This window comes from Scyliorhinus torazame, chromosome 4 (assembly GCF_047496885.1).
Source record: "Scyliorhinus torazame isolate Kashiwa2021f chromosome 4, sScyTor2.1, whole genome shotgun sequence".
NCBI lineage: Eukaryota > Metazoa > Chordata > Chondrichthyes > Carcharhiniformes > Scyliorhinidae > Scyliorhinus > Scyliorhinus torazame.
This window is the reverse complement of record NC_092710.1, coordinates 165,062,267-165,076,896: the sequence shown is the minus strand read 5'-3', so window position 1 is coordinate 165,076,896 and position 14,630 is coordinate 165,062,267. Positions and strand designations below refer to the sequence as shown.

The 14,630-nt window shown below is 48.3% G+C and overlaps 1 protein-coding gene across 1 annotated transcript in view; it reads right to left on the bottom strand.

Moving 5' to 3' along the window:
- adgrf3a (adhesion G protein-coupled receptor F3a) overlaps window positions 1–14,630 on the bottom strand; it is a 171,178-nt gene that overhangs the window by 136,246 nt on the left and 20,302 nt on the right. The window contains exon 5 of the mRNA XM_072500692.1: window positions 7,585–7,758. Coding sequence (XP_072356793.1) covers window positions 7,585–7,758 — 174 coding nt within the window. The remainder of the gene's footprint in view (window positions 1–7,584; window positions 7,759–14,630) is intronic.

Genomic DNA, 14,630 nt, shown 5'->3' with positions numbered 1-14,630 from the left:
ACACAGTCTTCAACTGCTGTAGCCTCAGTGGTTAGTCCAGTTAAGTATCATGTCATTGTAACCCCCAGGATGAAGTAAAATATAGAAGCTCTTTCTGACACAATTTGCCAGATACACATTAAATCAGCATTCTTTGGGAAGTGGGAATTATACTGATAGGAGGAAAAGCGTTTTAAAATTACGACATGCTAAACTTTTACAAAACTCAAGACGAAACAAAGATATATGTAGCTAAAGAAAATAGTAGGATAAATGATGAGGAAGTATGTCTTGACGAAATTACACAGAAATAAATGGATCTCTTCAATAAACAATCCTTAATGGAAGATTTGTGAGCTACATGATTAAGATCTGTGTGAGCTATCCAGCCAATCAACTGATAGTGTGATGCAATTTATTGAATGGAGATAAGTGAGATGGACAGCATTAAGAGAGCTTTAACTTTAAGTTTTGAACAAAAATATGATATACTGTGCTGAAATCACTGAGCTCCCCGATGTCAGATTGGGGGGGCCCAAAGAAGCACCGGTGAAAGTTTCTCATAACTTTACAGCTAAGGGTTTACATGGCAATTGCCCAGAAGTGCTGATTTCCTCGGGACAATTGTGCTGTGCTGGAAATCATCCAAAATGGCGATTTAAATTGCCGACTTTGGATTTTTACGCCAGGGTTACACTAATAGTTCCTCCAAAGACATAAAAATTATTTAAACTTCTAACTTTTGGGTAACTATTGTAAACACCCAAAACAATCTCCACCCTACCCCCGCCCCCCCCACCCCAAACTGGAATATCCCCATACCCTCAACTCCTCCCACTCCCCAACTTCCCAGGGGGCTCCTCTCACGCCCCCAACCCACCAATGGACTCTCCCACACTCCCAACTACCCACCCCCATGGTTTTCCCCACCACCAAGACCACCCCTCCCCCCCAAGTATTTCCTTGATCTATGGAACTGACCTGACCTGCCTGACCTGAGGACCTGACCCGGTGCCTCACAAACCCATCCCTCTGACTTGACCTGGCCCTGACCCCCATTTACCCTGACCTCTGAAAGCCATGCCACTGACCTCTACCAGTCCCTGACCCCGATTTCAGATGCCTCCCATCCCCAAACTCCAAACCCCTACCCCTAACCCACTGACCCGACCTCTGACCCCCATTCTGACCTCTAACCCCCACCTCGAGCTCTGACCCCGTACCTCCGCCCTCCAACCCCACCACCCCAATCTCCAAACCCCGACCTCTAACCTCCAAACCCCAACCCCCCAAACCTCCCCAACCCTGTCGTGAACTGCAGGGTAACCTGTCAAAGCTAGGTTATGGTTTACATTGGTGGTGGGGGTTTCAGCAATGGCAATGCCATTAAGCATCAAGAGAGATGGTTAGATTTTCTATGGTTGGAAATGGTCATTGCTTCACAATTGTGTGACTCAGATGTTACTTGCCACTTATCAGCCTGGGCTAATATGTTCAGGTTTTGTTGCAATTGTGTACAGCCTGTTTCTGCAAGGCTGCAAATGGAACTGAATCACCAGTTGATGCACTAAGCGTCACGAACCACAAAGACATGTGAGACTTTAACCAAGGCTTTAATACACTACATAGGAAGCTTACCCGACACAGACGACCCCAGACAAATGGGTCCGGTCTCAGAAGCTGGGTCTTATACCTAACTCCCGGGGGAGTGGCCAAGGCGGAGCTCTCCGTGGCCAGGTCAGGTTACATACAGGTGACCGAACCTCTACAGAGCTACAGTACAATACACAGTATAATACACAGTACAATACACAGGGTTACAGGGCCACGTTACACACAACTATTATATAACTATGTACAATGCTAGGGAAGTACAGTGGTGTATCACCTCACCAGTAAACCCAGTTCTGACCTTATGATGGAGGGAAAACTGTTAAGGAAGCAGATGATCGGGTTTTGAACACTATCCTGAGGAACCTCTGCAAGGATATCCTGGGGCTGAGATGATTGGTCTCCAACAACTACAACCATCTTCCTCTTTGGTAGGTATGACTCCAATCAGGGAAGAGTTTTCCACCTGATTCCCATTGCCTCCAATTTTATTAGGGCTCTTGGTAGTTTGTATTATTAGTCACTATATTGATATGTATTTTATTACAGTATCTAAGCTTTGGCATTGTGCACTGACTCAGTACAGTGATCAACTGATTTGCTGATATTTAAATTAATTATGTCAACTCCTACTTGGTTGCCTCGAGGCTGCGTAATTCGTCGAGGGAGATGTTTGTGGCAATGGCTAATTCAAATGATGCCTTGGTGTCAATTGTCATCATTTTATGCTCACCTTTGGAATTTACCTCTTGCGTCATGTTTCCCCTAGGCTGTAATGAGGTCAGAAACTAAACGACCCCGGTGAATCCGAACTGAGCTTCAGTGAGCAAGTTATGGATGAGTGAGTGTTTCTTCATAACATTGTCAATCACTTGCTGGATGATTGAGTGTAAAGGGGGTGGGGATGGGGGGATGGGGCAGTAATTGGCGAGATTGGATTTGTCCTGCTTTTTATGGACAGGGCGTACTTGCCTGGGTAGTTTTCCACATTGTCAGGTTGATGCTATTACTGCAGCTGTACTGGAACACCTTGGCTCAGGGCATGGCCTGCTCTGCAGCACAAGACATGACATCTGGCATGTTTTCAGAGCCCATTGCCTTTGCAGTATCCAGGGCCTTCAGCTGCTTCTTGAAATCACGCAATGAATCAAATTGCTGAAGGCTGCCAGTTATAATAATAATAATCTTTATTAGTGTCACAAGTAGGCTTATATTAACACTGCAATGAAGTTACTGTGAAAATCCCCTAGTCGCCACATTCTGGCACCTGTTCAGGTACACTGAGGGAGAATTCAGAATGTCCAATTCACCTAACAGCACGTCTTTCAGGACTTGTGGGAGGAAACCGGAGCACCCGGAGGAAACCCACGCAGACACAGGGAGAAAGTGCAGAGTCGGCACAGACAGTGACCCAAGCCGGGAATCAAACATGGGACCCTGGCGCTGTGAAGCAGCTGCTAACCACTGTGCTACCATGCCACCCATTGTGATGATGAGGATCACAAGAGGAGGTCAAGATGGGTCATCCACTCAGTACTGTCAAAGTTGTTACAATACATCTAGTATAAAGTATACATTACAGTGGCGGGGGGATTGAATGTTTAGGTTGTTGCCAATCAAGTGGACTGCTTTTCCTGGAAGCTTCCTGGGTGTTCTAGACTCACTCATCCAGACAAGTGAAGAGTATTCCATCACAGGTCTGACTTGTACCTTGAAGATAGCGAACAGGCTTTGGGGAGTCAGGAAATGAGTTTTTCAACTCAGGATTTTCAGTCTCTGAGCTGTTGTTGTAGCCACAGTATTTATCTGACTGTTCCATCGGGAGATTTGTTTGATATAATTTACATTCTCTGTTTCCGAGAAATAGTTGCATTAAAGGTTATGAATTGCCACTATCATTGCCACAAACATCTCTCTGGACCAATTAATGCAGCCTCGAGACACCCAATATAGGAGTTGGCATCATTCATTTAAATATCAGCAAAGGAGATCATTGTACTGAGTCAGTTCACGATGCCAAATCTTAGATATGTTGATAAAATACAAATCAATACGGGGTGATAATACAGATGAGCCTTGTTGTTCATAATACATTTATAATCTATTCTTTGTTTGCCAGAACCTCCATTCCCTGACCAATCACTATTTCCAATGCTTTGGATTTACATATTTTGCACATAAGCATAGTTTTAAAACATTGGCATGCTATCTGCAAATAGATTACCAAATAATATTTATTCCTTGCTATTTGTCGTTGCTATTGCAGCCTCTTGGTGTTATGCTATTGATTGCTGAAATTGAGAAGCTTATTGTAAAGTATAGTTAAACTTAAAAGGATGTCGAAGGAGCAAACAAATCAAGAAACAGAGTTGAGGTGTTGTTGAGCTTCAATTACAAAAGTTTTTCTATTGTTGTAGAAAGCAAAGACTGAGGCAGTGACGTAATCACCATTGAAGAATCAGTAAGGGTCCATGTTGGGATCCTTAATGCCAATGATCAGCCACGGCCACTTAGTCAACAACTTGGTAGTTGACAAAGGGTCACCTGGACTCGAAAAGTTCGCTCTTTCTCTCCCTGCCAGACCTGCTGGTACTTTCCAGCATTTTCTCTTTTGGTTTCAGATTCCAGCATCCGCAGTAATTTGCTTTTAACTTGGTAGTTGAAGCAGTTGTCTGAAACAAGATGTACGGCTCTTTTAATTTGCTGTGTGCCATGCAATCAGCCATCAGCAGCATGGTTGGTATGGCTGCAGCGGCCCAGCACGTGTAAATTTGAAATTGTTTTAGTCTGTCCCGGAAGAGTTGGAGTGCTCTTCATAAATAACCTAGTCAGCTCCTGCTTCGGGGCCCTACCCATTCAGTTTTTGCGATCACTTCCCCAATTAATTACTACCTTGTGAGTGGGATCTTAAAATATTGCCCGATAGTCTGCCTCCAGGTAGCTCATCAACAAAGAGGAATCAAAGCCTCAGCAGTGCTCCTTGGGTAAGCAGTTAAAGGAGATCGGGAAGGAGGCTGATTGGGAGCTGGCAAGCTCGCAAGGCCTGAGTGGATGCCTATGAAATTAGGTGCTCAGGATGGCAGAGTGCTGGTCATCAGAAGGTGCTTTTTGAAGAGAACAGAGAGTATTTGGGTGGGGAGAGGTATTATGAGGGGGGAATGCAATGGAGACTTTCAGCAGCCAATATGAGCAGTGCACTGGGAATACATACCCAAAGATGCTGGCCAAAGGCCTGTTGAAAAGCAGGCCTAATTTATATAAAATCAACACGTCACAACTGCAATCAGGAGAGGGAAGGAGACAAAAGGGCACTTCTCACCCCGTGCCAGCAGAAGGATACAAATCGGTCATTTACACTTGAAGTTTGATTCTGCACCCCCCCATGATGCTTTGACCCTCTCAGCCGGGATTCACGCGGGCGTGGATTGGTCCAGGTATTTTCAAGCGTGGCCCTGATGTGGTGGACCCCACGGTGGGTCAAGGGGGCAGTGCATGTCGGAGGTGCCCCCAAAGTTCATCGGAAGCCCTCACAAAGTGCTTTGACTTCCTCTTTTCACAGCAGAAAGCATTTAACTGCTTTTGATGTGCTGAGGACCTAACAAGCTCAGCAAGAGTGTTTCTGAACATTATGGTTAGCATTAAAGCAGGGTAATGGAGATGCATTCAATTGTGAAGAGAAAGATAGATCAACAATCCACCAAGCAGCTGTCTCTGGAGTAATAAAACCGTCAATCACTTCCTAATACAATGCATTGCTTTGTGAAACTGAATGGAAGATTTGCATTTCAAAGGCTATCAAGGGATTTCAAGCCATTTGAAGTACACTGAGCATTCGAGTAGGCCTCTGACACTTGCAACAGCTGCTGCTTTGAACACTTTTATCTTCTGTAGCAGATGTTAGGAAAGGGTGAGTGAAAATGCAGTGATTTTTCACTCTATTGCCCGGACTGCTCCAGTTTTCACGCAGGCGTCTCTGATGGGACGATCTGATGGGGGGTATCAGATGGGATGGTCTTTGTTGAGGGTCTCTGTTGGAGGTCTCTGATGGGTGGTCTAATGGGGGGGGGGTCTGCCTGATGGGACAGTCTCTGTTGGGGGTGTCCGATGGGGGTCTCTGATGGAGCAATCTATGTTGGGAGTCTCTGTTGAGGATCCCCGTTGAGAGTCTCTGTTGGAGGTTCTCTTTTAAGGAGTCTCTGATACAGTTCTCTGCTGTGGGTCTCTGTTAGGGGGTCTCTGATGGGGGGGGGGTCTTTGTTCGGGGTTCTGATGGAGAGGTCTGTTGGGGGTCTGTGTTGGTGGTCTCTGTTGCATCTCACTGTTGGGGGTCATATGGGGGTCTCTAATAGGGGTTTGGATCATCCTTATCTGTGCATGCTGTGGGGGAGGTGACCCGTTATTCCAGCATAGTTGGAAAGAGGATGCCCCTACTATGTCAGTGGAGGGGGGGCAGTATTTACATTGTGGGGGAGAGGGGGGGCAGCTGCTGGACCTCGGTAATGGGCCCCCGCTCAAAATGGCAAAGGAGAGAGAATCACAAACTGGGTCCCGCTCCTAGTGCCAGCGGAGATGATAAGCAATTCTACGCCAATGGGAGCACTTGGGCGGGATTCTCCATTCCCCGATGTCGATTTCATAATCGGCGATCGGGCGGAGAATCCCTTTTGATGCCAAAATTGGGGGTTGCGCCTGACTGATGCGGGTTTTGTATGCTCCGCCCCCTCCAAAACAGCATCATCGCCTCGCGCACTGCATGCAAGCCATTGGGACGGCCTCAGCGCATCACCTGAATGCTCCCCCCCCCCCCCCCGATGCTCCGCCACCGATGGCTCGAGTTCCTGACCGCGCAGTTGCCGTGTGGTCTCAGCGGTAGGAAACCCGGCGTGGCAGCTGCGGACTGTGTCCAGCGAGGGCTGGGTGGACTAGTGGGGGGTGGCCATGGGCACCATCTGGTAGGACAGGTCCACGCACGGCCGGTGCCATGTTTTATGGTGCGACCGCTGCAAGTCGGTGATGTGCGCATACGTGGCCACGGACCCGGCCATTTTCCAGCCGTTTATTTATTTATTTTTAACATTTAAAAAAAAAACATTTAGAGTACCCAATTAATTTTCTTTCCAATCAAGGGGCAGTTTAATGTGGCCAATCCGCCTACCCTGCACATCTTTGGGTTGTGGGGGCGAAACCCATGCAAATACGGGGAGAATGTGCAATCTCCACACGGACAGTGACCCAGAGTCAGGATCAAACCTGGGACCTCAGCGCTGTGAGGCAGGAGTGCTACCCACAGCGCCACCGTGCTGCCCCTCTGGCCGTTTATATCGTGGAAGCCAGGGGGTTTATGCGGCATGGCTGCGAGTCCCTCACTGGTCGCAGGATCGATGAGGGGGCGCCGCCGATTTTTTTCACGTAAAACGCCACAGATCCTCCACACTTAGCCTCAGAAACGGAGAATTCAGCCCTTCATCTCCTGAACGGAGCATCCCTGCCCGATGGTACAAATCTACAACTTGGAACTTTAGTTCATTCGTGTTGGATTCTATGATCGAATTTGCCTCAAAATTGAGAATCTTGAAGCTGCATTGTTCCACTTTCTATTAGTAAGGATTTTCACAGCAATAAAGCATTCTATTCGAGTTATCTTCATGTTGCTTTTGAATTTTTTTTTCCTACTTTTAAACTAATTTCGTCGAGTGGATGTGAAAGATCAACCAATACATCATTTAGTTTGTACTCAGGAATCAAAACTGAGGGATTTTCCAACTGAGCTACACTGAATTCCATTGTAAAGGAATAGCTAAAGTTAAAAATAAGTATTCTTCCTGACAAATGAAGGAGCTGCGCTCTGAAAGCGAGTGATTCCAAACAAACCTGTTGGACTTTAACTTGGTGTTGTGAGACTTCTTACTGTGCTCACCCCAGTCCAACGCCGGCATCTCCACATCATTCCTTACAAACGTTATTTCTTGCAGTTCAAAGAATTGAATGAATTACCTTTCTGAGTTAGACTTGTGACATTTTCTGGATAGAATCCTATTTTATCCATTTCCAGATGACTACTGTCACAGGTGGTCGCATTTGAATAATTCATTCTTGAAGGCTTGGTACTGATCTGCACACGTTCATAGCAGATGTCGCACATTGTTTCGTTGCCATTGTAATTACACTCTAAACAAATACAATGAACAGTCAACTATTAAAATCCTAAAACATGCTTTGAACCATTTTAAAAAGACAAGTGTATGTTTTATTAGCAAGTATAATTATGCTAATATTACATTCCATCAGAAATATCTTCAAATTGTTATACCTTCTTTCTTCTATAGTAAATTAATTTCCCTGTTAACTGTTACTGCCTCTTCAATTTTCCAAACCATGAGGATATCTGTCATCAAACCAGTGGATGGGAAAGTACAAGTCTGTAGTCAGCCTAGCATCTTTTTAAATGTGTCTATTTTTAAGGATTTTTTTGATTTGCACCAGGGTACTAATGTTGGAAATTTAACTTTTTTCTACATTTGAGGTCTAATGTTTACATTGTTTGCCGTCAGTCAAGGTATTAGGTTAAACTCCTCCTGCTCTCATTGGTGCGCCATTTTTAGTTTCCTGTTTACTACATTTTAATTGAGATATTGGCGGTGATTTTCTGTTTCTGTTTGCAATGGGCATCATGGCTCCACATTGCCAGAGATCTGGTGCCACATTTCCCATGGCCTGAATTTGGTGGGCCTGGCACAAAATGAGCTTCTTGATTGCAGTTTCACACTGGATGGCTAATTACCGGGCTGCCAGCGTGAAATGGGCACCGAGAAAGGCTCAGTATTGTCAGGGGGGCAGGAAGAGTGCGGACTCTGAGAAAAGGGTGTGTGTGGGCTGGCACTTTTAATGGGCTCCCTCAACGGGACAGCCACTGCAGAGCTGTCTCAGGGAGCTGGAGACCTTTTTAAATCTCAATGATAAAAGGCAGCACATTCAAACACAAACCTCAGACCCCAGACAACTTTTAAAATATTATTTCAGCGCTGACATCTCATCCTGCCCTTACGGTTTGAGGTTGCAGCTAAAATATAAAGGCTGCCTCAGCGATTGGCTCACCTGGCAACTGTAAATGTAGATGAACCACATAATTGGTTTCAATTGGACCCTTAATGGGCTAAATTATCTGTTTGATTACCTGCGGGCACACTTCTGACTCTCGGCAACACCTGCAGACCGAGATATCGCATGAGTGTGCTATTAGGTTGGGAAGAGCAATCGCCGTCTAAGCCAGTGACTAATTCCAGGGTTCCACTGGGGAATTCTGTGGGATCTCGCAAGTGTCTTTGCACAAATGCATTCATGTGGTCACAGATGGTTTTTTTTGTGCCAAGGCTACAGTTGCATCAACGTCACCAGAGATCAAGTAAGACAGCACACCAGACTTCAGCAGACCACTGAGCCTCGCTGAGATTTCCAGATTCACACAGGTACAGGGTGCCGTTGACTGTACTAACGTGCTTACAAGTGCTCCTTGGCAACAGGCACTCCAATACATAAACCGGAAAGGCTACCACTCACTCAACATACAGCTGCTCTGTGACCATAACCAAACTTATCATGCACGTTTACTCTAGGTACCAAGGAAGTAAACATGACTCACACATCTTGAGTAGATGGCATAACTTGAACATCTTTGAGTGACCACACAAGATGCAGAGCTGGCTTCTTGGTGAAAAAGGGTAGCCACAAAAGACATGGTTGATGGCGCCCATGCGATGGCTCACACCCTTGCAAAGAGAAGGTATAACGAGGCCCATGCTCTACCTGAACATTGTTGGAGCAGTCCACAGGCATCTTAAAGCTGTAATTCAGATGCCTGAATGGATCTGGTGGAGCACTCCAGTACAGTTCCCAGAGGGTCTCACGGATCAACATGGCTTGCTTTGTGCTGCACAACTGGCATTGCAAAGTGGGGGGGGGGGACTTGCTACATGCTGACATGGAGGAACTGCAGGTCTCCTCAAATGAGGAAGACCTCAAAGGGGATGAGGGCAATGAATCTGAGGAAGCCAAGCCTCCAGCAGAAGAGGCCATTGCACAGGCCAGACAAGGCAGGCATGTGCGTGAGACCCTTACAGCTGCTAGATGGCGAATTGCAGTGAGTGCCCTCTTGGCCAAGAGCGTCCATCATGGGTCAGCATGGACACCAGCATTTCTATTCCTCTCATTTCACCCACGTACTTCAATATGGAGTGAATTGTTATACATCAGGCTCACATTGTCCCGATCCTTTGAAAATGATGAAGCCTCTGGAGAATGTGTCCTTGCTGAGATAAGGTGCTAACTGGAGGATGGAATTCCAGTGTCAGACATCAGAAGATGCTGCCTCTTCAAGCATAGGGCAGCACAGTAGCCCAAGTGGATAGCACTGTGGCTTCACAGCGCCAGGGTGCCAGGTTTGATTCCCCGCTGGGTCACTGTCTGTGCAGAGTCCGCACGTTCTCCTCGTGTCTGTGTGGGTTTCCTTCGGGTGCTCCGGTTTCCTCCCACAGTCCAAAGACGTTCAGGTTAAGTGGATTGGCCATGATAAATTGCCCTTAGTGACCAAAACGGTTAGGAGGGGTTATTGGGGATACGGGGATCGGGCGGAAGTGAGGGTTTAAGTGGGCCGGTGCAGACTCGAAGGGCCGAAGGGCCTCCTTCTGCGCTGTAAGTATGTTCTATGTATCTCTCCAGCATCCAAGTCACAATGGCACCCGGCAAGTTATTGCACAATCCTCAGTGGTCTTGTAGCTGTTTGCCTTCAACCTGACAAGGCTCCTCAAGGAGATCCATCTCAAGCAATTAAACACACTTTGTGTAACATTGATGGTGAATCCGATAAGTCACACTTGGGTCAAGGCAGCTGATGACATTCTGCTGCTGCAAATCCATTTAGAGATTACTTAGTCACTGTGCATTCTTCCAAATCACACTGACATCCCATCCTATCAGTTAGAGATGCTGGGCTGCATTTATCCTGAGCTTAGTATGGCTGTGGACCTCCTGAGCATGATAACATCAAACACTTCCCTGCCAGACAGTGAAATGCGTCCTGTTTAACACGGACATTGCACCCTCATGACCAGCCCTGTCCCTTGTGTAATCCCAAATACTAAGATGACATCAAGTCCTCAAGGACACACATCATTGCTAATAAAGAACATAGAACATGCAGTGCAGAAGGAGGCCATTCGGCCCATCGAGTCCGCACCAACCCACTTAAGCCCTCACTTCAACCCTAGCCCCTAAACCCAATAACCCCTCCTAACCTTTTTTTTGGACAGTAAGGGCAATTTAGCATGGCCAATCCACCTAACCTGCACGTCTTTGGACTGTGAAATGAGGGAGGAAACCGGAGCACCCGGAGGAAACCCACGCAGACACTGGGAGAACGTGCAGATTCCGCACAGACAGTGACTCAGCAGGGAATTGAACCTGGGACCCTGGCGCTGTGAAGCCACAGTGCTAACCACTATGCTACCGTGCTGTCCACAGAGAACAGACTTCAGCTTCAGTCCATCCTTGCTCCTATCCCAATGTCTGAAACAATGTTGTGAATTTGCAGAGCACGCTCAAAGACTCTATTGCCCACCACAAATCATTTGGAATTTGTACCAGTGACCTCAGTGAGTGCTCAGGTGAGGGGACGCACAGTGCCTGGCACCCTACCTTGTGACGAAAACCTTGTCCCCGCAATAGGCACAACTGCAGGGGAAGAGACACTCAGTTTTGGACAATTGAGTGCCGATAATGTGGCAGAGTTTCATCAAGCAGCTGCCATTTTCTGGTGAGCTTCGCAGATGTATACTCTAAAAGCCAAAACCGTGGTTGGCTAACAGCACACAAACTGAGTGTGGGCTCAGAGCATGGACTGGAGCAAGAACCTTGGGGCGGGTTTCTTTCTTTCAGAGACTAAGTGCTGACGCTGGGACTGTATCGGTGATGCTCTACAACCACAAAAGTGGCATCGGTCCCGGAGCAATTCACGATCCATTAATTGACTAGTACCGGTGCCAGGTAGAACTAATGCAAATCCAGGGCATCCAATTCGCCAGCGTCAGGATTGGCACTCGAGAGGCTGACAAGCAGCAGCCACGAATAAACACTCTACTCCCCCCCCACACACACACACACACTCATTCCAGCCAACAAGGTGGCACCCCGGAAAGCGGCACCTTGTTTTGCAGAGGCGGAGCTCGAGACCCTGCTGGATGCCATGGTAGTGAGGCATAGTCCCTGGGGTGGGAAGGAGGCTGCCACCCACCGCCGTACACCAGGCCTGGGCCCTGGTGGCAGAGGCCATGAGCGCCATCAGTCCCACTGCCAAGACTGGCCAGCAGTGCCGGAAAAAGCTGCATGACCTCCTCAGGAAGACCAGGGTGAGGAGCCAGCACCATGCCCCTGGCACCGACCCCCATCCCACACACCCGTACACGTCCCTACCACCCAGAGGGTGACCGAACCACACCAGCCGGCAGTCTGCTCCCACCCTACCCTGCACCACATGTCAACACCCATTCCGCCTGCCATGGACGGGTGCCCTGCCCACACAAACAAACAGCTGCCCACCCCCTGAGCTGCCCAGGTCTGACTGCCTAACACTGTGAATTTGCTGTCCCCCCCCTTGTCCCAGGAGAAGACGGCACACAACCACAGGGGAAGAGAGAAGACTGGAGTGGGTCCACTCTAGCGGAGCAACGGGCCTTGGATCTGGTCAGTGGACCCAGCGAACAGACAGTTGCCGAGGTGGAGGTCAGCATCGGGGAACCAAGTGAAGCCCCTGCTGAGTTGCGGTGTCCCTATAGCACATGTAGCATCACCTCCCACCACCCCTCCACCTCCCCACCCTGGCATCCCACGACCTACCCAACCCGCAATCCTATTATACATCACGTCTTGTGTTTTGTAGGACACCTTGCGACAAGGTGGGCCCTTCTGTGGCTGCCCCCCATCCCCAGCCACAACCTGAGGACACATCGAACGCCAGCCCACGACACCACAGAGTACCAGTCCGGGGACAACACTGACTTTCCATCACAGCTGATTCCAACATCCTCCAGCATCCCAGAGACTCTCACCTTGGTTGGGCATTATAGTGAAGAAGCTACTGGGGCACTAAGTAGTGCGCTCAACACACCTGCAGCAGTACATCAAGAGGAGGTAGGAACTCCCGAGGGGGCGGACGGTTGGATGGTGGCTCGACCCCAGGAAGCAGCTGCCATCCAGACGAGTTTCAGGCTTCTGGAAAGGGCAGACCATCGATGTTGCCGATGCAGAAACAGAGCCAGGGACTACATGTGGGGGTGTCAGTAACCATCCAGAGCCTGCAGGTGTAGTTGGAGGAGTCCAACTGCCTGCAGGGGCAGGAGGTTGTACCGACCATGGGTGCTACCCAGGCCAACATTGAATGGGTCTGCGGTGGAAGCCTTGGAGGCGAAGGTATGGCCATGGGTCAGGATGTCTAAGGCCAGGGACACTCTGTGTGGGTGGTAACTGAGGCACATCCTCCGGGTGCTCCGGTTTCCTCCCACAGTCCAAAGATGTGCAGGTTAGGTGGATTGGCCATGCTAAATTGCCCTGAGTGTCCAAAATTGCCCTTAATGTTGGGTGGGGTTACTGGGTTATGGGGATAGGGTGGAAGTGTGGACCTTGGGTAGGGTGCTCTTTACAAGAGCAGGTGCAGACTTGATGGGCCGAATGACCTCCTTCTGAACTGTAAATTCTATGATTCTATGACTGGGCGGCCCTGTCACAGGCAACCATATGGAGATTGCAGCGGCACTCCAGAGATTGGCCCAGTCATTTTTTTTTTTTTAATTAATTAATTTATTTATTTATTTTTAAAATTTAGAGTACCCAATTATATATTTTTCCCATTAACGGGCAATTTAGCGTGGCCAATCCACCTAATCTGCAAATCTTTGGGTTGTGGGGGTGAAACCCACGCAGGAGAATGTGCAAACTCCACACGGGCAGTGACCCAGGGCTGGGATTCGAACCCGGGTCCTCAGCGCAGCAGTCTCAGTGCTATCCACTGCGCCACATGCCGCCCTAGATTGGCCCAGTCATAACGGGCAATGTCTGCGGGCGTCGCTGGCATTGCTTGGAGCGCAATGCCAGGGTGACCTGAGCCAGTCACAGAGGGAAGTGGCACAGTCCACAGATAAGTGGCCCAGTCCCTGTGCTCCATGGCCGCGAGCATTGAGACTCTTCTCAAGGCGAGAGCGTGGGTGGCGGGGCTGCCCCCGGAGCTCTTGCCTGTCGCACATCCATCCCAAGGAGTAGCCCGAGGGCCTTCGAGTGACCCCCGCAGGGAAGGTGCCAAAACACCACAGCGCCTCAGACTCCCTCCATCCTGTTGCTTGGTGCATCCAATGAGCAATGGGCAGAACAGGCACCACACCATCTGTATTACCCGAGCGACAACCGGATGGGCCCGTTAGCTCCAATGGATGGCTGCCAAAGGGGACCTAAGTCACAGGGCGGGAATCACAGCAGGCCGCCTCCACCCCTGATGTATCACCTGGGGAACCACCTAGAAGTAACGTTAGGGCTCGCAAGACCAGATCCTTTATTCTTCCTTCCTAAGGACATAACTTCACATTTTTATAAATTATACTCTATCTGCCAAGTTTTTGACCACTCATTTAACCTGTCAGAATCCTTAACCTACTTAACCTACAGAATCCCTCTGTAGATTCTTTGTGTCATCCTCACCACTTGCCTTCCCACGTTTTGTTGTGTCATCCACAAACTTGGCTTGAGTACATTTACTTCCCTTAGCACGGATCCCTGCTGTAGTTATAGGTTGCCATCCTGAAAATGCCCCTCATCCCAACTCTCTGTCTTCTATTAGTTGGTCAATCCTCTATCCATGCTCATATACTACCCCCTAAAGCATGGTCCCTTATCTTATTCAATAGCCTTTTGAGTGATACCTTTTGGAAATCCAAGTACATTACATGTATTGGTTCCCCTTCATCTATCCTGCTCATTACCAGCTCAAAGAATTCTAATAA